At 44.2% G+C, this 22,518-nt stretch overlaps 2 protein-coding genes across 2 annotated transcripts; both read left to right on the top strand.

Moving 5' to 3' along the window:
- The first annotated feature begins 2,038 nt into the window (after positions 1-2,038).
- LOC100158231 (isopentenyl transferase IPT1) lies at positions 2,039-4,789 on the top strand. The gene is made up of 10 exons (NM_001127724.2): positions 2,039-2,364; positions 2,452-2,531; positions 2,627-2,695; positions 2,788-2,866; positions 2,950-3,044; positions 3,192-3,266; positions 3,430-3,783; positions 3,916-3,991; positions 4,069-4,217; positions 4,312-4,789. Exons 1-10 carry the CDS (start codon positions 2,070-2,072, stop codon positions 4,450-4,452), a joined length of 1,413 nt encoding a protein of 470 aa, NP_001121196.2. The 5' UTR covers positions 2,039-2,069; the 3' UTR covers positions 4,453-4,789.
- A 1,900-nt stretch (positions 4,790-6,689) lies between these two features.
- On the top strand, positions 6,690-7,502 carry LOC103650692 (dehydration-responsive element-binding protein 1F). Its single transcript, XM_008676258.2, has one exon. The coding sequence runs from the start codon at positions 6,690-6,692 to the stop codon at positions 7,425-7,427; it is 738 nt and encodes a 245-aa protein (XP_008674480.1). The 3' UTR covers positions 7,428-7,502.
- The last annotated feature ends 15,016 nt before the right edge of the window (positions 7,503-22,518 follow it).

Below are 22,518 nucleotides of genomic sequence, written 5' to 3'. Positions count from 1 at the left end.
TTATCATAAGTGAAGGTTTAACAATGAATTCTAATACGTTCCATAATGCTTCTAAAATTAATAACATGTTTCATAGCCCATTAACCTTAGATATATAACATATATCTTTTCTAAAAGGTTAAAAAGGTTTAACATTGTTATAACGTGTTTTATCATCTTATAAACCCTTAATCTTAGACGTATCGCGTATGATGTTTTATAAAAGATTAAATTTATGAACCTAATATTTGTATATTTTAATTAAGATATTTTAAGCTCATATCTTATTTTATAAAGTATAGATCACACATTTTTGAAAAGAATACCTTCTTATTATAACCATGACTTGCGACGTTTTTGAAAAGCGAACGTTCTTTTCGTTAGACTTTCTTTTAGCTTTACGTATGGTGAATGTTGTATGTTATTGAGTGGTGTTTGTTCTTCTTGTTTGTTTGTGTGATATTCAGTGGTTGATCTAGTAGTTGAGAATCAAGATATATTCCGTGGAAGAACCTCGAGTTTTCAATAAGCAAGGCAAGTGGACTTCTCCCTCTGCATACTCTGTTTGATCCCAAACAATACATTTAATAAAGTTTATTCTTTTGGATATATATGCATAATTTGATGGGTTACCTATTTAGATAACCTTTCCAACCTTATTCCTTGATCAAACCTGGGTATTTTACTTTACTTTCGTAGCTATGCTATTGCTGCAACTTAACTTTATGCAGTCACTCCCGCTTATGATATTAATGTTCCAAATGGTAAGTTTACATTATTGTTGTTAACCCGATGGTTAAACAAGATTATTGCATATTAATTGGAACATGGAGTGACCACCCGGGAAAACAGTGCTACCATGAGAACTATCATGGCTCTGGTCTTGGCTAAATAACTAGGGAAGTCTTATGTTGGGTGCTGGTCGTGGTCGACAGGAACGGGGGCATCTGGCAAGCTCTTATAGTTCCGGCTCAGGCAGATTGGATACGGGCATAGTTCCCAAAGCTTTACCCTGTAGTCTGGACTATAAGTTGGTTACGGTAGGTGTGCCTTATGCAGTTTGACCATTTCCAGCATTTGCGTAATGAGGACTCTAGGGAGAAGCCTCGTAGTGAGACCCTGGCCATTCACCTCGAAAGTGAATAAGGGTCTAGCTAACCCGGGCTAGAAGGGAATCGCGACTCATGGGTAAAGATGCGCCACCTCTGCAGAGTGTAAAACTGATATATCAGTCGTGCTCACGGTTATGAGCAGCCTGGACTCCTCACATGATAATTGAACTTGAAGATGGAAATAAATCGAGATCCGATGATCTGCCAATGGTTTGCTTAAGTGGTTTCACTTAAGTGTTTTTGAAATACTCTTGTACCTTTGCTTAATGGGAATACTCGGGATTCACACTTATTAGTAAGACAGGTGTCGTTAATAAAATATTGACCAACTAAAATGCTTACTGCTCAACCTCAGCCTCACCTTGTTAGACTTGCATTAGTTTTTCCCCCACTTGCTGAGCCCCGACCATAAGTGAGCTCACCCTTGCTTAATTTTGATCAGAAGTTGCAGATGAAGATATGATGCTGAACTCCATGGATGCTAGTCTAGTGAAACCCCCGGTCATCTTCCTGTGGATGGATGTCCATGCTCGCTGTACTTTGATGAATAAAGGTTAAGACATTATGTCTGTTTGAAGTGTAATATGTTAATATAATCGTTATTTACGCTCTTATGCATTGTTCTTTTGATATATTACACTTGTAACGTCAACATATGTGTGGAAATAGATCCTGGCACACATATAGTATGCGCTCGGTTCTACCCCTGGAACCGGGTGTGACAGATTGAAATAAAAATTAGTTTATATTACACTTTAATACACCACATACCACCTCAATCCACTCCCATCTGAGATTATCTAAACAAGTCCTTAGGAAAATTGTGTTCCTAAACTAGCACTTAGAGATGCTCTAATTTTACTAGCATTTTTTATCAACTAACTATTAGCTCCAAACACCCCCTAATTTTAGTAGCAAGAGCAAGGAAAACCCCCAGCCATCTTCATCTGCCTGCTGGTGCCGGACTGACGGTTAGAGATGGCCCACCCCTCCGCCGCCGCCGCCGCCGTATCCTCCACGGCGCCCGCTGCAAACCCTAGTTCTGGCGCCCGCGAGGAAGGAGGCGCCCGCTCTCCGCCGTCGCCGTCTCCGTCTCAGAGGGGGCGGGCCAAGGTGGTGATCGTTATGGGCGCCACGGGCGCCGGCAAGTCGCGGCTGGCCGTCGACCTCGCGGCCCACTTCGCCGGCGTCGAAGTGGTCAGCGCCGACTCCATGCAGCTCTACCGCGGCCTCGACGTCCTCACCAACAAGGCTCCCCTCCACGAGCAGAACGGTCTGTTTCTGACTCCTCACCGCCTCCCCCCTAATTTCAGTTTCCTGTCAGATTAAATGCTCGAGCCTGTTCCATGCGTGTTTGCAGGTGTTCCTCATCATCTACTTAGCGTGATTGATCCCTCTGTCGAGTTCACTTGCCGTGATTTCCGCGACCGTGCCGTGCCGGTAAGCCAGTGCTGCTGCCAGCCACTGCCTCTACAAGTTCCAGCACTTGTTCTAGTTGGTCACATGATAGCTAATGCCTTCCCCTCTGCTCACAGATTATACAGGAAATAGTGGACCGCGGTGGCCTCCCTGTGGTTGTCGGCGGCACAAACTTCTACATCCAGGTTCAAATTTGAAGTGTCCTGATTTCTGTATGGTTTTCTGGGTGACCGCAGTGTCTGAACCACCGTGTGTTTTTGCCCACAAAATACTCCAGGCTCTCGTTAGCCCATTCCTCTTGGATGATATGGCAGAAGAAATGCAGGGCTGTACTCTGAGAGATCACATAGATGATGGTATAGGCGAATAATGAGTCATGCTAAATGTTCCTTGTTCTTAGTATGAACAATCAGCGGTTGACATGTATGCCAATCGTCAGGTCTTACTGATGAAGATGAAGGCAATGGGTTTGAACGCTTGAAGGAGATCGATCCTGTGGCTGCGCAGAGGATCCATCCAAACGACCATAGAAAAGTAAGGGTGTTGCCCAAGTTTTTCCTGACTTTATGCAGCTCTTGAGCTCTACCATGTTAGAATTCCTTCTTGTACAGGTGCTCATTTTCCTACTGCCGTTGATTGCTTGTGTATTTTTCGTTCTGCATGGGTTGGTGTATCACAAAGATCAAACGCTACCTCGAGTTGTATGCAACCACGGGTGCCCTACCCAGCGATCTGTTCCAAGGAGAGGCCGCTAAGGTGAGGAATTTTTCGCTGCACTTGTCTGCTCTGCTTGTATAATATCCTCCCTTTGTCATGAACATGAGCCGACAATTGCCTCACAAGGCTCTTCTTTTTTTGGTTTTGTTTCCCTAATTGAGTATAAACTTGCTGGGAATTCCTGCTCATCATGTCAGAACAGAAATGGGGTCGGCCTAGTAACTCCAGACTCGACTGCTGTTTCCTGTGGGTAGATGCTGATCTTCAAGTCCTGGACAGTTATGTCAACAAAAGGGTCGATTGCATGATGGATGGTGGCCTGCTGGACGAAGTATGCAGCATATATGATGCGGATGCTGTCTATACCCAGGGGCTGCGGCAGGCTATTGGGGTTCGTGAGTTTGACGAGTTTTTCAGAGCATATTTACCCAGAAAAGAATCTGGTGAGGGTTCCTGTGCAAGCCTGTTAGGTATGCATGACGATCAGCTTAAGAGCTTGTTGGACGAAGCTGTTTCCCAGCTGAAGGCAAACACTCGTAGACTAGTTCGACGTCAAGTAAGCACTTAGTATCCTGTGTATTTTTTTATGTTGTTGTGTTGTTTTAGAATACTGTGCGACTGAACACACGGATACTTGGCTCAATGTAGACTTCTTAGCGTTTCTTTTTTTTTCTCCATTAAATAAAAGAGACGGAGATTGCATCGGCTGAGTAAAGATTTTGGGTGGAACTTGCATCGTGTTGACGCAACCGAAGCATTCTTCTGTAAGTCCATTGGTACCCTGTCAGATGCGTATGCCTTCTCTGTAGCAACTCATAATCTCCCTCTCATATTTTGATAGGTGCCACTGACGACTCATGGCAAAAGAAAGTTGTCAAACCATGTGTGGATGTCGTAAGAAGGTTTTTGTCGGACAATTCCACTGTTTTGCCAAGCACAAGCGCAAGTGACCCCTCTTCAAGAGAGCTGTGGACGCAATATGTGTGCGAGGTGAGTCTAGTTTTTTTTCCTTCTTTCTGAGAGCTGTACTGTCTGCATAGGAAGGAAAAGCAGACATAAGAAAAGCATGCATGCGGATGTACAGGCCTGCGGCAACCGGGTGCTGCGAGGTGCGCACGAGTGGGAGCAGCACAGGCAAGGGCGAGGCCACCGGAAGCGAGTGCAGCGCCTGAAGCAGAAGAGCCTGAGGCCATGGCCATCGCTGCTGCCCCAAGACCGCAGCTGATGGTAACTTTTTCACAGCAGAACCGGCGAGAAGTGGGACGGGGACGTTGACGTGGACATGGTCGTCTCGTCCCACCCAAAAAAGCGTGCCAGCCTGACAGCGACATGCTTTCCCAATCCCGAATTCCTGGCACGTCGACGGGGGGACTACCTCCATGCCTTTTAGCAGCGGAAGAAGCAGGCACCAAAGAACTGCTTATCAAAAGTATTGTACCACACGTACGACGGGTCTAGAAGCCACAGAAACGTAGTGTGGAAGTGGATAGATACTTGAACAATGGTCCATCTTTCTATACTGCTAAAGTTTAGCATATGCTAAGGAGGTGTTTAAGATTGCTAAAATCTCTATTTTCAAAACCGAAGTATTGCAAATACTGTAGTTATTTTAAGCTATTCTAAACTTAGGTCTGGACCTTAGTTTGCAAAACTGTATTGACCACAGTTTGTAAAACTGTATTATTTCAAACTGTGGTATTGTAATTACTAAAGTAAAAACTGTATTATTTCAAACTGTGGTATTGTAATGACTAAAGTATATTATAGTATTTTAAAAACTGTGGTTTCTAAAATGGGCTTAAACTTTGGTTAAACTTTAGAACTTGAGACATGTTTGATGCAAGTGTTTAACATATTATCCCTAATTAATGTGGAAGCTAGCGTCACCTGCGTGACAGCAGAAGCTAGCGGTCAGTTGTGGGAGGAGAGAGAGAGAGAAGAATTTGGTGGGGAGGGGGAGTGAGAAATGGTTCTAGGGGACTATTTTTAATATAGTTTAGCATCTTTGGTAATGCTAATGAATGCTAAATTTTGGTACACCACTTATAGGAATTCTGTTGTTTCTTTAGTAGCTAAACTTTACCAAAAAAATGTAGTGCTAAACTTTTGTAAGAGGAGTCAAACGGGGCCTAATTGGCATGCTTTATCACATGAATCACATGGAATCTAGACGCTCAATTAATAAACACTTGCCAAATTTAGTTATAATTATTGATAAAATACAACCATAGCACAACTAAGAGCTTAGACTCCATTTGAATTTACTAGAGCTAATAGTTAGCTGACTAACAAATAGTCGGCTGACTATTAGCTACTTTTTAGCTAGATTGAACCACCTAATAACTAATGGTGGTTAGGGTTTAGCTAATAGTTAACTAGACTATTATGTATGGATGTTTGAAGGTCTCTAACTAAAAGTAGCTAATATATAAACTATTAGTTAGGTTTGTTTACATATCTCTGTTCAATATTAACAGCTAACTATTAGCTCTAGTGAGCTTTAGTCACAACTGATAAGGCAGCACATTACTTATAAAATTACAAATATTAAGGGGCTTCGTCATGTCGCACCACACCAGAGTTGTGACGGACTGACAGCCGATTTGGGCGTCGTGACTTAGACTTTCTTCAACAGTTTACCTATATCCTTACTCATATTCAAACTCCACTATACGAACATTGTAGTTTATAGTGCAAAACGGTAGTTATAGATAAACTTTAGATAAACTGGAGTCGGCCTTAGTCCTTCGACGCCGCACACCCAACAGGCTGAAGCCTGCATCTCCTCTCCTCAGTAAGATTGGCTCCAACAAGATACTCTAAAAGCTCTTGTACCTTAAATATAGAGGATCAAATGGTCCACTACGCTCTACAGCAGCGTCCTTTAAACGATCCTCTAAATTTATAGGACGCTGCTGGATTTTCTATATATAGAGTTTCTCTAAACGATCCTCTATCCATTTGAATACTTTAAATAACCGGTTTAATAAAACTAAAATATGTAAAATACATTTGATAGTATGACAAATGCGTATGTACAAAAATTAAAAATAAAAATATCTCTAATATAGGTATTTACGTATAGAGGACGTGATTTAGAGGATGTTGTTGGAGAGGAATGAGATATAGAGGATGAAATCTTTTAGAAAAAACTGTAAAAAAATGGATATAGAGAACGTTGCTCGAGATAGCCTAACGGCGAGAAAAGTGGACGCAGGCGCGCACGTGTTCCATTTACAGAATTCGCACGCTCCCCACGTGAGTAAAAATGCGTAGCGGGTACCCGTGCCTGCCCAGCCGCTCTCCTCGGTTCACACCCATCACCCAGACCCACAACCTCAAGTCCGTCGTGTTCGCTTCGATGGCCAAGTCGACGGGTCCTCATCGAACATACACATAAACCTCACTTATATCCCCGCCTTGCTCTCTCAAGAGACCCAGTCACTTGCCGCCGACCGGGCCATGGACGCCGACGACTCCTCGTACGCATCGTCCTCCTCGTTCTCTCCGCCGCCGTCCCCCGCCGATCATCTCCGCCTGCCCCCGAAGCGGCGTGCGGGCCGCAAGAAGTTCCGGGAGACGCGGCACCCGGTGTACCGCGGCGTGCGCGCGCGCGCCGGTGGCACCCGCTGGGTGTGCGAGGTGCGGGAGCCGCAGGCGCAGGCGCGCATCTGGCTCGGCACCTACCCGACCCCGGAGATGGCCGCGCGCGCGCACGACGTCGCCGCCATCGCGCTCCGCGGCGCCACCGCCGCCGACCTCAACTTCCCGGACTCTGCCCACGCGCTCCCGCGCGCGCGCACCGCCGCGCCCGACGACATACGACGCGCCGCCGCGCAGGCCGCCGAGCTCTACCGCCCGTCTCCTTCTTCCTCTTCCGCCTCCGGCCTGCTGCTGCACCACGGCCGCCGGACGATCGCTGCCCCGCCACCGCCGCTCTCACTGCCGCCGCCGGAGGCTTCTTCTACCTGCTGCTGGACGACCAGTACAGGAACCCGAGGAGCAGGTACCACGCCGACCTGCTGCGACGGCTTCCTGGACGAGGATTCCATCTTTGACATGCCAGGGCTCATCCACGACATGGCCTGGGGGATGCTGCTCACGCCACCAGCCATGGGCCGGGGCCTCGACTGGGGCGCCCTTGACGACGACGACGACCATAGCCACGTCGACTGCACGCTCTGGACGCTGGACGGATGATGTGATGACAATCATATAATTCCACACAAATTGTACGGATGTTTTTGCCACCCAAATAAACGTGTGCTTCCTATAGATGGCCATTTGACAGTAACACGATGGGCCAGCCCAGGCACGGCACGAAAAAGCACGGTTCAGGCACGATCCGGTCCGATTAGTATAGTGCCAGTGCCTGGCACGACACGGCTATAGTGCCGTGCCTGAGCCACTATCTCGACCTGTAGTGCTGGCACAGGCACGACACGGTTACATTTTTTATTTTAAAAATAATAGTTTACATATATTAAGTATAAGAATTTAACATATAACACAATAAAACTGCACCTACACTGGTTAGATGGATGCGTTTAAGTCTCTTATGCACTAGGTTGTTACTTTGAGCCCCCACAACTACATATTTTTTGCTAAATTCTACAATATACTCAGATGGACCATAGTATCACCGGGCCGGCCCGGCACGACTAGCAGGCTAACGGACCGTGCCTGGGCCGCGGCAGCGGCACGCCGGCCCATCTGACACGACACGCTTCGCTAGCCGGACCTGGCGGGCCGTGCCGGCCCGTTTGGCCATCTATAGTGCTTCCCATTGCAAAATCAGGCTACCTTATTTTATTTTAAAGAAAACTAGTAGAATGCGTGCGTTACGACAATATACAATCATATTTATGATGTTTATGGTGGTCGAGCAATAGAGCTACGATGTGGAGGCTTATAACGTGAGTACGAGTGTAATTGATCACGATCCAAATACTCCTTCACAATTTCTTAGGATCTTTAAATAAATTTTAGTTCAAAATGAATAGAAATAGAGTCAATTCCTAATCCGATCATATCTTAAACTAGGTACGTGCCCGTGTGATGCCACGAAACACAAATTGACGAGTCTTCAACGGCTCAGGGTCCTGACGATGGATGGCATGAGTAAAATGGTGACGGCAAAATCCGTGATGGATCGCTGGCGAGGACCTACGGTGATGCAGGCGACGGAGAGCGGGTGTGCACGACTACATAATATAGTCTTTAGAAGTGGTTTATTGGCAGCTTGTTCAAAGCTACATCGGAAGTCGTTTGAACTCACCACTCATGTAAGGGTTTAGGGTCCATCTAAATAATAGTTTTACACAAATTATAGCCCAGGTTTCAGCCTACCCAAAATGTATATTCCTATCCGTACACATGTAAGGTCAGCATTGTTTTAGTTGTAATATCACCTTAGCTACAGATTAGAGGGTAACAGAAGAAAAAAACCTTAAGTAGCAACAGTGGAACAAAAGGTGCATTGCCGGTTAAAACAATCCAACACTACAAAAAGTAGAAACTAAACATAACATCCTAAAGAACGTGTCATACGATCAAGTTTTCAATTCTGTATTGAAGAAGAGGATAGCATATAGCAGCATGCCAGCATATTACCTATTCTCATGTCGAAGGAAGCAAATGTCCCCTATTCATGTGCCAACATAGACATCATGTCTATTTGGATCAGCAACAACTACCTTGATTGGTGACTCACCAAAATCAACGGAGATGGCATGTCTTCTTTGCAATATAATATCATATAAGTGGACCTAAAAAGGTAAAGACCATTCACATAAAATCAGTATCATCTTCAGGAGGGCAGTGGAGAAAATAAACAAGATGCTCACTTTTTTGTTGTAGACATAGACAAGGGTATATAGATAGTGACAAGGCCAGGGAGGACCGAGAGGGCAATGGATAAAATAAACTGCTCCTAGTTTGCTTTGCCGAGTTGTCTTGCTGTCTATCCAGCACAATACAAGTTCTGTGCTACCAGATCTATGGAGACATCAACAAACAGAGAAATTACATAAATACACAATGCATGAGAAAGCACTGGAGAACATACATGTAAATAGTCTTGAGCACCTTGTTTTCCATGCAAAATACTAAATTATTAAGAAGTTTGCAGGCATCTCTAGGTTTCAATGATCTTAGACAACCTCTAATTTGTCGAAAGTGTGAGTAGTAAAATTGCGTATATATACCCTTATAAATACTACTCTAACATATAATATAGTTGCGTCTTCCGAAGAGAGAGAGAGTGCTAGAATACTATAGTGGGCATCTACTTTGAAACGGGGTAACTACCATTTTGTAGCCTTGGAGACGACAAGATGGTCAAAATTATTACATATCACCTCATCATCTCGAGTAAAGGACAATTTAACTTGAACGAGCTAAAACTAGTGCAATATATATTAGATGGCACTGATAGAACCGGCCATCTTTTTCTAGAAAGTTTGAGAGAATAAATTGAACCTATTTGCAAGTCAGGAGGGTTATTTATCTCCAAATGTACACACTGACACAAACAAGTAATCTCAATTACTAAGGTTGTTTTGTTTGAGAAATCACTTCATGGGGTGATACATGATTCTTCAATTTTTTTGGAATCGTCACTTCATCCTTGTACTAATACTGGCATTATTAGTTATTTTTTTATGAGGACTGAGATTAGGGATGGCAATGGGTACGGATATGGATAAATAACCATGGATAATTATCCATTGGATATAGGTATGGTGGAATTTGATATCCGCGGGTACCGTTATGGATATAATAAGGTATCCGTGGATAGTTTTTTCGCAGGTATGGATATCCAGTATCCATACCCGTTACCCAATGAATATCTAACATGTGGGCCATTCAGATTTATATATTATCATAAATTCTTATTTTTCAATTTTTATCCATAACATGTTGTTTGGTGCTGAAATTCTCATTTAATGCTATTGGAATGATAATTATTTTGAAATATAATAAATTTGTTGTTTGGTGTTTAATGCTAAAATTGTAGTGGGCGGGCGGGTAACGGGTATCCACTGGATAGCGGATACCCAGCGGGTACGGGTATGGATACAGATCCATACCCACGAACGTTTATGGGTACGGGTATGGGTTAAGTTTTATCTCGTGGGTATGGATTCGCGAACTATATATCCGTGTACTACCCGCCCGATTGCCATCCCTAACTGAGATAATGATGTATCAATCTATTTCGTTCCATGAAAAGAAAAAAGGGAAAGGAATGAAAAAATGGTGGACGTACTAATTTATTACTCCAACCAAACATGTTGTAAGTGCTTGAGCTATGTAATTCTTGTTTCAGTAATCGAGCATGGTCACAGATCTGAAATTTTGATGAACTTGGGACCATAGAAATACTTACAAGTTTCTTTTTAGCAAAAAATATGTGCTTCCCTTACCTGTAGGGCTGGACGAAATGCTCGTGGCTCATTGGCTCGCTAGGTTCATGGTCAGCTCGGATCGGCTCATTTGAATTTTTCACGAGCTGAGCTGACATCCTAGCTCGGTTCTTTAATGAGCCAACTCGATTCGTTAACGAGCCAGCTCGCGAGCTAAACGAGCTACCACATTCCAGTAAAATGAAACTATATACATATCATTTACGAAATAATTAATGAACATGTTATATGTATGTGAGATTGAAAGTCGCCTAAAGGGGGGGTGAATAGGGCGAATCTGAAATTTATAAACTTAAGCACAACTACAAGCCGTGTTAGCGTTAGAAATATGAACGAGTCCGAGAGAGAGGGTAAAAAACAAATCACAAGCAAATAAAGAGTGAGACACAAGGATTTGTTTTACCGAGGTTCGGTTCTTGCAAACCTACTCCCCGTTGAGGTGGTCACAAAGACCGGGTCTCTTTCAACCCTTTCCCTCTCTCAAACGGTCACTTAGACCGAGTGAGCTTCTCTTCTCAATCAAACGGGACACAAAGTCCCCGCAAGGACCACCACACGATTGGTGTCTCTTGCCTCGGTTACAATTGAGTTGATCACAAGAAAGAATGAGAAAAAGAAGCAATCCAAGCGCAAGAGCTCAAATGAACACAAGTCACTCTCTCACTAGTCACTATTTGATTGGGAATGATCTTTGGACTTGGGAGATGATTTGATCTCTTTGGTGTGTCTTGTATTGAATGCTATAGCTCTTGTAAGGTGTAGAAAGTCTGAAAACTTGGATGCAATGAATGGTGGGTGGTTGGGGGTATTTATAGCCCCAACCATCAAACTAGCCGTTTGGTGAAGGCTACTCTCGCATGGCGCACCGGACAGTCCGGTGCGCCATCGGACACTGTCCGGTGCGCCTGCCACGTCACCCAGCCGTTGGATTCTGACCGTTGGAGCTTCTGTCTTCTGGGCCACCGGACAGTCCGGTGGTGCACCGGACAGGTACTGTTCACTGTCCGGTGCGCCATCTGGCTCTGCTCTGACTTTGGCGCGCACTGTAGCGCATTTAATGCCTTCTGCAGACGACCGTTGGCGCGAAGTAGCCGTTGCTCCGCTGGCACACCGGACAGTCTGGTGCGCCACCGGACAGTCCGGTGAATTATAGCGGAGCGGCCTCCAGAATTCCCGAAGGTGAGCAGTTCAAAGTTGGAGTCCCTAGTGCACCGGACACTGTCCGATGGCACACCGGACAGTCCGGTGCGCCAGACCAGGGCACACTTCTGCTGACTTTAGCTCTCAATATTTGAATCCTTTCTCGGTCTTTTTATTGGTTTGTTGTGAACCTTTGGCACCTGTAGAACTCATAATTTAGAGCAAACTAGTTAGTCCAATTATTTGTGTTGGGCATTTCAACCACCAAAATCAATTTAGGAAAAGGTGTAAGCTTATTTCCCTTTCAATCTCCCCCTTTTTGGTGATTGATGCCAACACAAACCAAAGCAAATATAGAGGTGCATAATTGAACTAGTTTGCAGAATGTAAGTGCAAAGGTTACTTAGAATTGAACCAATAAATTCTCATAGGATATGCATGGATTGATTTCTTTATTTTTAACATTTTGGACCACGCTTGCACCACATGTTTTGTTTTTGCAAATACTTTTGTAAATTCTTTTCAAAGTCCTTTTGCAAATAGTCAAAGGTAAATGAATAATATTTTGAGAAGCATTTTCGAGATTTGAAAGTTTCTCCACCTGTTTCAAAATGCTTTTCCTTTGACTAAACAAAACTCCCCCTCAATCAAATCCTCCTCTTAGTATTCAAGAGAGTTTTAGATATTAGTTTTGAAAGGGTTGTGCCAATTTGAAATTCTATCAAAAATAAGATACCAAATTGAAAACTCTTTTCTTAACTCAAAATTTTTGAAATTGGTGGTGGTGTGGTCCTTTTGCTTTGGGCTAATACTTTCTCCCCCTTTGGCATGAATCGCCAAAAACAGATACTTGAGTGAAATATAAGCCCTTTGTTACTTTCTCTTACTATGGTAAATAACATAGGAGTGAAGATTATACCAGAGTAGGAGAGTGGCGCGGAGCGACGATGAAGGATGAGTAATTCAATGGAGTGGAGTGGAAGCCTTTGTCTTCGCCGAAGACTCCCATTCCCTTTCAATCTATGACTTAGCAAGAATTGTACTTGAAAACACATTAGTCATAGCACATGAAAGAGAGGTGATCAAAGGTATATCAATGAGCTATGTGTGCAAAACATCAATAAAAATTCCTAGAATCAAGAATATTTAGCTCATGCCTAAGTTTGGTAAAAGTTTGTTCATCTAATGGCTTGGTAAAGATATCGGCTAATTGTTCTTTGGTGTCAATATATGCAATCTCGATATCCCCCTTTTGTTGGTGATCCTTTAGAAAATGATACCGAATGGCTATGTGTTTAGTGCGGCTATGCTCAACGGGATTATCCGCCATGCGGATTGCACTCTCATTATCACATAGAAGAGGAACTTTGGTTAATTTGTAACCATAGTCCCTAAGGGTTTGCCTCATCCAAAGCAATTGCGCGCAACAATGTCCTGCAGCAATATACTCGGCTTTGGCGGTAGAAAGAGCTACGGAATTTTGCTTCTTTGAAGCCCAAGACACCAGAGACCTTCCCAAGAACTGGCAAGTCCACGATGTGCTCTTTCTATTAATTTTACATCCTACCCAATCGGCATCCGAATAACCAATTAAATCAAACGTGGATCCCCTAGGGTACCAAAGGCCAAACTTAGGAGTATAAACTAAATATCTCAAGATTCGTTTCACGGCCCTAAGGTGAGCTTCCTTAGGATCGGCTTGGAATCTTGCACACATGCATACGGAAAGCATTATATCCGGTCGTCAAGCACATAAATAGAGTAAAGAACCTATCATCGACCGATATACCTTTTGATCTACGGATTTACCTCCCGTGTCGAGGTTGAGATGCCCATTGGTCCCCATGGGTGTCTTGATGGGCTTGGCATCCTTCATCCCAAACTTGTTTAGAATGTCTTGAATATACTTCGTTTGGCTAATGAAGGTGCCCTCTTGGAGTTGCTTTACTTGAAATCCTAAGAAGTACTTTAACTCCCCCATCATAGACATCTCGAATTTTTGTGTCATGATCCTGCTAAACTCTTCACATGTAGATTCATTAGTAGACCCAAATATGATATCATCAACATAAATTTGGCATACAAACAAATCATTTTCAAGTGTTTTGGTAAAGAGTGTAGGATCGGCCTTTCCGACTTTGAAGCCATTAGTGATAAGAAAATCTCTTAGGCATTCATACCATGCTCTTGGGGCTTGCTTGAGCCCATAAAGCGCCTTAGAGAGTTTATATACATAGTTAGGGTACTCACTGTCTTCAAAGCCGGGAGGTTGCTCAACATAGACCTCTTCCTTGATTGGTCCATTGAGGAAGGCACTTTTCCCGTCCATTTGGTAAAGCTTAAAGCCATGGTAAGTAGCATAGGCAAGTAAAATGCGAATTGACTCAAGCCTAGCTACGGGTGCATAGGTTTCACCAAAATCCAAACCTTCGACTTGTGAATATCCCTTGGCCACAAGTCGAGCTTTGTTCCTTGTCACCACACCATGCTCATCTTGCTTATTGCGGAAGACCCTTTTGGTTCCTACAACATTTTGATTAGGACGTGGAACTAAATGCCATACCTCATTCCTTGTGAAATTGTTGAGCTCCTCTTGCATCGCCACCACCCAATCCGAATCTTGAAGTGCTTCCTCTACCTTGTGTGGCTCAATAGAGGAAACAAAAGAGTAATGTTCACAAAAATGAGCAACACGAGATCGAGTAGTTACCCCCTTTTGAATGTCGCCGAGGATGGTGTTCACGGGGTGATCTCGTTGGATTTCTTGGTGGACTCTTGGGTGTGGCGGTCTTGGAACTTGTTCATCTTCCTCTTCTTGATCATGGGCATCTCCCCCTTGATCATTGCTCTCTTCTTGAGGTGGCTCATCTTCTTGATCCTGCGGCAATGAATGCTTGCATGGAGGAAGATGGTTGATCTTGTGCTTGTGGAGGCTCTTCAGATTCCTTAGGACACACATCCCCAATGGACATGTTCCTTAGCGCGACGCACAGAGCTTCTTCATCATCTAGCTCATCAAGATCAACTTGCTCTACTTGAGAGCCGTTAGTCTCATCAAACACAATGTCACAAGAAACTTCAACTAGTCCAGAGGACTTGTTAAAGACTCTATATGCCCTTGTGTTTGAATCATATCCTAGTAAAAAGCCTTCTACAGCCTTAGGAGCAAATTTAGATTTTCTACTTCTTTTAACAAGAATAAAGCATTTTCTACCAAAGCCTCTAAAATATGAAACATTGGGCTTTTTATCGGTTAGGAGTTCATACGATGTCTTCTTGAGGATTCGGTGTAGATATAACCGGTTGATGGCGTAGCACGCGGTGTTGACCGCCTCTGCCCAAAACCGATCCGAAGTCTTGTACTCATCAAGCATGGTCCTTGCCATGTCCAATAGAGTTCTATTCTTCCTCTCCACTACACCATTTTGTTGTGGCGTGTAGGGAGAAGAGAACTCATGCTTGATGCCTTCCTCCTCAAGGAAACCTTCAATTTGAGAGTTTTTGAACTCCGTTCCGTTGTCGCTTCTTATCTTCTTGATCCTCAAGCTGAACTCATTTTGAGCCCGTCTCAAGAATCCTTTCAAAGTTTCTTGGGTGTGAGATTTTTCCTGCAAAAAGAATACCCAAGTGAAGCGAGAATAATTATCCACAATAACTAGACAGTACTTACTCCCGCCGATGCTTATATAAGCTATCGGGCCAAATAGGTCCATGTGTAGGAGCTCAAGCGGCCTGTCGGTCGTCATGATGTTCTTGTGTGGATGATGAACACCTACTTGCTTCCCTGCCTGACATGCGCTACAAATCCCGTCTTTCTCAAAATGAACATTTGTTAGTCCCAAAATGTGTTCTCCCTTTAGAAGCTTGTGAAGATTCTTCATTCCAACATGTGCTAGTCGGTGATGCCAGAGCCAGCCCATGTTAGTCTTAGCAATTAAGCAAGTGTCGAGTTCAGCTCTATCAAAATCTATGAAGTATAGCTGACCCTCTAACACTCCCTTAAATGCTACTGAATCATCACTTCTTCTAAAGACAGTAACACATATATCCGTAAAAAGACAGTTGTAACCCATTTTACATAATTGAGAAACGAAAAGCAAATTGTAATCTAAAGAATCTACAAGAAACACATTTGAAATAGAGTGGTCAGGTGATATAGCAATTTTACCCAATCCTTTGACCAAACCTTGATTTCCATCCCCGAATGTGATTGCTCTTTGGGGATCTTGGTTTTTCTCATAGGAGAAGAACATCTTCTTTTCCCCTGTCATATGGTTTGTGCACCCGCTATCGATGATCCAACTTGAGCCCCCGGATGCATAAACCTACAAAACAAATTTAGTTCTTGATTTTAGGTACCCAAACGGTTTTGGGTCCTTTGACATTAGATACAAGAACTTTGGGTACCCAAACACAAGTCTTTGTCCCCTTGTGTTTGCCCTCAACATACTTGGCAACTACTTTGACGGATTTGTTAGTCAAAACATAGGATGCATCAAAAGTTTTAAATGAAATGTTAGGTTTATTTGATGCAATTGGAGTTTTCTTCTTAGGCAATTTAGCATGAATGGATTGCCTAGAACTAGATGTCTCACTCTTATACATAAAAGCATGATTAGGGCCAGAGTGAGACTTCCTAGAGTGAATTCTCCTAATTTTGTGCTCGGGATAACCGGCAGGGTATAAAATGTAACCCTCATTATCCTGAGCCATGGGAGCCTTACCCTTAACAAAGTTTGACAATTTTTTAGGAGGGGCATTAAGTTTGACATTGTCTCCCTTTTGGAAGCCAATGCCATCCTTGATACCAGGGCATCTCCCACTATAAAGCATGCTACGAGCAAATTTATATTTTTCGTTTTCTAACTCATGCTCGGCAATTTTAGCATCTAATTTTGCTATATGATCATTTTGTTGTTTAATCAAGGCCATGTGATCATGAATAGTATTAATGTTAACATCTCTACATCTAGTGCAAATTGTAACATGCTCAACAGTAGATGTAGAGGGTTTGCAAGATTTTAGTTCAACAATCTTAGCATGTAAAATGTCATTTTTACTTCTAAGATTGGAAATGGAAGCATTGCAAACATCTAAGTCTTTAGCCTTAGCAATCAATTTTTCATTTTCAATCCTAAGGCTAGCAAGAGAAGCATTCAATTTTTCAATCTTAGCAAGTAAACTAGCATTATCATCTCTAAGATTGGAAATTGAATCATCACATACATTTGAATCAACCTTAGCAATTAATCTAGCATTTTCATTTCTAAGGTTGGCAATGACATCATGGCAAGTGCTTAGCTCACTAGATAATTTTTCATATTTTTCTACTTCTAGAGCATAAGCATTTTTAACCTTAACATGCTTCTTGTTTTCCTTAATTAGGAAGTCCTCTTGGGTGTCCAAGAGTTCATCCTTCTCATGAATAGCACTAATTAATTCATTTAATTTTTCCTTTTGTTGCACGTTTAGGTTGGCAAAAAGGGTAAGCAAATTATCCTCCTCTTCACTAGAATTACCCTCATCACTAGAGGTTGCATATTTAGTGGAGGATTTTGATTTTACCTTCTTCTTTTGCCGTCCTTAGCCATGAGGCACTTATGGCCGACGTTGGGGAAGAGGATCCCTTTGGTGACGGCGATGTTGGCGGCGTCCTCGTCGGAGGAGGAGTCGGTGGAGCTCTCATCGGAGTTCCACTCGCGGCACACATGGGCATCGCCACCCTTCTTCTTGTAGTATCTCTTCTTTTCTCTCCTCTTGCTCTTCTTATCATCGCCCCTGTCACTATCACTTGATAATGGACATTTTGCAATAAAGTGACCGAGCTTACCACACTTGTAGCAAACTTTCTTGGAGCCGGACTTGTAGTCCTCCCCCCTCCTTTGCTTGAGGATTTGGTGAAAGCTCTTGATGATGAGCGCCATTTCCTCGTTGTCGAGCTTGGAGGCGTCGATGGGGACTCTACTTGGTGTAGAGTCTTCTTTCTTCTCCTCCGTTGCCTTGAATGCGACCGGTTGTGCTTTGGGCGTGGAGGAGGCGCCTTGCTCGATGATTTTCTTGGAGCCTTTGATCATCAACTCAAAGCTCACAAATTTTCCTATTACTTCCTCGGGAGACATTAGTGTATATCTAGGATCACCACGAATTAATTGTACTTGCGTAGGATTAAGAAATACTAGTGATCTTAGAATAACCTTGACCATTTTATGGTCATCCCATTTTGTGCTCCCGAGGTTGCGCACTTGGTTCACCAAGGTCTTGAGCCGGTTGTACATTGCTTGTGGCTCCTCCCCTTGGTGAAGCATGAAGCGACCGTGCTCCCCCTCGATCGTCTCCCGCTTGGTGATCTTGGTCACCTTGTCTCCTTCGTGCGCGGTCTTGAGCACGTCCCAAATTTCCTTTGCACTCTTCAACCCTTGCACCTTATTATACTCCTCTCGACTTAGAGAGGCGAGGAGTATAATTGTGGCTTGGGAGTTGAAGTGTTGGATTTGTTCGACCTCCTCCGAGTCGTAATCGTTGTCTCCCTTCTTTGGTACCTGCGCTCCATACTCAACAATATCCCATATGCTTTTGTGGAGTGAGGTTAGGTGATGCCTCATTTTATCACTCCACATAGAATAATCTTCACCTTCTAGCATATGTGGTTTGCCTAATGGAACGGAAAGTAATGGAGTGCGTTTTGAAATACGAGGGTAGCGAAGGGGCATCTTACTATACTTCTTGCGCTCATGGCGCTTAGAAGTGACGGATGCCGTTTCCGAGCCGGAGGTGGAGGGTGACGAAGAGTTGGTCTCGTAGTAGACCACTTTCTTCATCATCTTCTTCTTGTCACCCTTTCGTTGGGACTTGATGGAGGAAGAGGATTCCTCCTTGTGCTTGTGGTGGGCGGACTCCCTTGAGTGCGTTCTCCCCGAGCTTGCGGATTTGTCACCGGTCCTGAGCTCCCTCTTGGCGGATGCTCCCGACATCACTTCGAGCGGTTAGGCTCTAATTAAGTACAAGGCTCCGATACCAATTGAAAGTCGCCTAGAGGGGGGGTGAATAGGGCGAATCTGAAATTTATAAACTTAAGCACAACTACAAGCCGGGTTAGCGTTAGAAATATGAATGAGTCCGAGAGAGAGGGTGAAAAACAAATCACAAGCAAATAAAGAGTGAGACAAGGATTTGTTTTACCGAGGTTCGGTTCTTGCGAACCTACTCCCCGTTGAGGTGGTCACAAAGATCGGGTCTCTTTCAACCCTTTCCCTCTCTCAAACGGTCACTTAGACCGAGTGAGCTTCTCTTCTCAATCAAACGGGACACAAAGTCCCCGCAAGGACCACCACACGATTGGTGTCTCTTGCCTCGGTTACAATGGAGTTGATCACAAGAAAGAATGAGAAAAAGAAGCAATCCAAGCGCAAGAGCTCAAATGAACACAAGTCACTCTCTCATTAGTCACTATTTGATTGGGAATGATCTTTGGACTTGGGAGAGAATTTGATCTCTTTGGTGTGTCTTGTATTGAATGCTATAGCTCTTGTAAGATGTAGAATGTCTGAAAACTTGGATGCAATGAATGGTGGGTGGTTGGGGGTATTTATAGCCCCAACCACCAAACTAGCCGTTTAGTGAAGGCTGCTGTCGCATGGCGCACCGGACAGTCCGGTGCGCCTGCCACGTCACCCAGCCGTTGGATTCTGACCGTTGGAGCTTCTGTCTTCTGGGCCACCGGACAGGTACTGTTCACTGTCCGGTGCGCCATCTGGCTCTGCTCTGACTCTGGCACGCACTGTAGCGCATTTAATGCCTTCTGCAGACGACCGTTGGCGCGAAGTAGCCGTTGCTCCGCTGGCACACCGAACAGTCCGGTGCGCCACCGGACACTGTCTGGTGCTACGCCGGACAATCCGGTGAATTATAGCGGAGCGGCCTCCAGAATTCCCGAAGGTGAGCAGTTCGAAGTTGGAGTCCCTGGTGCACCGGACACTGTCCGGTGGCACACCGGACAGTCCGGCGCGCCAGACTAGGGCACATTTCTGCTGACTTTAGCTCTCAATATTTGAATCCTTTCTCGGTCTTTTTATTGGTTTATTGTGAACCTTTGGCACCTGTAGAACTCATAATCTAGAGCAAACTAGTTAGTCCAATTATTTGTGTTGGGCATTTCAACCACCAAAATCAATTTAGAAAAAGGTGTAAGCCTATTTCCCTTTCAGATATGCCTATGGCCTATGAGTTAAACTAATGATTAATGAATTATGTCTCTGTGTTAAATTGCTCTATGCAAATATAATTGTGGATTAAACTGATGAACATGTATGTGAATTGTGAATTGATGAGTGATGAATTGTGCTAATTCGGTGTTATATTGACATGGTTTGTGAAACTATGAGTATAATTACTATTTTCTATTGTTAAATTAATTTGAAATTTACTAAAAATTAATTATTATGTACATATTATTTTTTCCTGCTTTGGCTCGTGAGCTAAACGAGCCGAGCCGAGCCGAGCTAACTCTATGACTCATTAACTTAACGAGCTGAGCCGAGCTGGCTCGTTAGTTAACGAGCCAGCTCGATGTAATGCCCAATTTATAAATAATAAGAAAAGAGTTATCTCATTATCTGTTTTGCCCTCTACTTAATAGAATAGGGGAATATCCGTATTTAAAGTGAGTAATTAACTAATGATATCTAAAATAATCTATGCATCATGCTGGAGTTTATGTGTTTGTGCATCCATGAATAATAATAATATTAATAAAACATATTAGTGCCAAATTGGGATTTAAGACCAAACTTGCCATTTAGAAATTGAAAATGATATAAAGAATAAGGGAAATACTATATAAATATAAGGAAAATATATATAAATAAATAAATACACGTGTTCATTCTGGTAGGTGAATTTGTCTATTTGATCCAAATATGAACTCCAAAACAAAATTTGAATTTAAATTCGAAACCTAAAAATAGAAAAAGAAAAGAAAAGAAAAAAGAATTCACACGTGGGCTCAATTCAACATACTCGTCCCATTTCAGTTTTCCCTTTCCCCTACGCGGCCCAGCTGGGTCGGCGCATCGACATGCGGGGCCCATCCGCCAGTCAGGTGGCGCACACCTCACCAACTGGGTAGCGGGGCCCTCACGTTAGATTCACCCCCGTGCCGCATTTCTTTTCCGAAGCCGCTTACGTGTGGGACCCACCCGTCGGAGTTTCCCCCTTCCTCGCAACGGGTTGTTGCAACAGAACCCGCGCGCAATTGGCGGCATTAGCTCCACCTAACTCGCAGGCGCCTTATAACCTTGGAGAAAACCCCCTCTGTTCCCCTCTCAACCACCTGTGACCCCGAGCCCATTCACATAAGCCCTCCAATTTCTCCGTGCAAACTCTAACGTGGGACGGTGTGCTGCCGCGCACGGTGGCGTGCTCCGTCAACGTTGGACCCTCGGTGCATGTCCGTGAAGCTTTGCCAGGTCACCAGCAACGTGTCTGTGGCTATGCCGGGTGGAATTTGAAGGCGGTGGCCGGGAAATTGCTCGTCGACTATTGCGGTCACCGGGCGCCCGCTCTCCATCGTGTCCGGTCCACCTGACCCCCACCATCGGCAAGCAACCGCATCCCTTAGTTCCTGCCAGACTCTGCTTTGATTTGGGCCTAGCCGATTAGGATTTGGGGCACCAGGGCCGCTCGGGCGGCTGGCCGGTGATGGCGCCGCCGTGGCCGGCGTTTGCCTCCCGCCTGTTGTGGGGGAGGAGGATGAGCTGGGGCTGTCGATCTTGCGTTATATAGTGAAGATTAGATCAAGATTGGTATTTGGTTAGGGGGAAATTGGTGACTGTCTGTTTGGTAATCGACGGTCCGAGTTAGATCTCGGATTCATTAAATCTGGACCATGGATGGCTAATCCAACAACCCACCTAGCGTACCGGTTCACTTTATGGTGCATTTAATCTGCAGCTCTCATTTTTGATTGGACGGCCGAAATCAATCCATACCGCTTCGGCTCACAACTTTGCTAAAGACCCCCTGGTGAAAGGGAAATAGTCTCAACATTTCCTATAATCGATTTTGGTGTTTGACGACCATCACAAACCTTGTGGACTAACCAGTTTGCCTAGTTGATCATTTCACAGGTGCATATGTTCATCTACAACTATTCTAAATTGACTGTCCAGAATAACGTAGATTATTTCCGACAGGAGAAGCTTTTTGGAAAAAATCACCTAAGCACGGACCGTTCGAGCCCTTGCGGCGGACCGTCCGCGACACTAGGGTGAGCCTCGGACAGAACCAATGCAAAAACACAAGTCTACACTATGGACTGTCCGATGGAAAAGCAAGCACCATCCGAGACCAAGCGCGGACCGTCCGGCCTCAGGCGCGGACCGTCCGGTCGGTGAAGAACCGAAAAACCTGAAGGTGACGGGTTCGGTAAAATGAATTTTAGCGTCCCCGCGGACCGTCCGGGGTACACGACCGGACCGTCCGCGACTGCCTTTATCTGACATCTGACGACACATTTAATGCATTATATCCATTGATATAGTCGTTACTGCTGACCGTTGGGATTTCAGCCGTTGATGTGCAGGGGCGGACCGTCCGCGGTCGGCAGAAAGGGAGCAACGACTAGGAAGTGGTTGAGGGCTATAAATACAACCCCAACCACCTCCATTCACTTCACCCAAGCATTCCAATCTTCCACATTCAATACAAGAGCTAGCAATCCATTCCAA

The sequence above is a fragment of the Zea mays genome, chromosome 3 (assembly GCF_902167145.1).
Source record: "Zea mays cultivar B73 chromosome 3, Zm-B73-REFERENCE-NAM-5.0, whole genome shotgun sequence".
NCBI classification, from domain to species: Eukaryota; Viridiplantae; Streptophyta; class Magnoliopsida; order Poales; family Poaceae; genus Zea; species Zea mays.
The sequence above is the reverse complement of the archived record's forward strand: the minus strand, read 5'-3'. Positions and strand labels throughout refer to the sequence as shown.

What these genes read in the sequence shown, in the direction of transcription:
- LOC100158231 (NM_001127724.2), top strand. Translation starts at nt 2,070, where the DNA reads ATGGCCCACCCCTCCGCCGCCGCCGCCGCCGTATCCTCCACGGCGCCC. An exon ending in TCCCCTCCACGAGCAGAACG is followed by an intron (nt 2,365 to 2,451) that starts GTCTGTTTCTGA and finishes GCGTGTTTGCAG; the next exon opens with GTGTTCCTCATCATCTACTT. An exon ending in TCCGCGACCGTGCCGTGCCG is followed by an intron (nt 2,532 to 2,626) that starts GTAAGCCAGTGC and finishes CTCTGCTCACAG; the next exon opens with ATTATACAGGAAATAGTGGA.
- LOC103650692 (XM_008676258.2), top strand. Translation starts at nt 6,690, where the DNA reads ATGGACGCCGACGACTCCTCGTACGCATCGTCCTCCTCGTTCTCTCCG.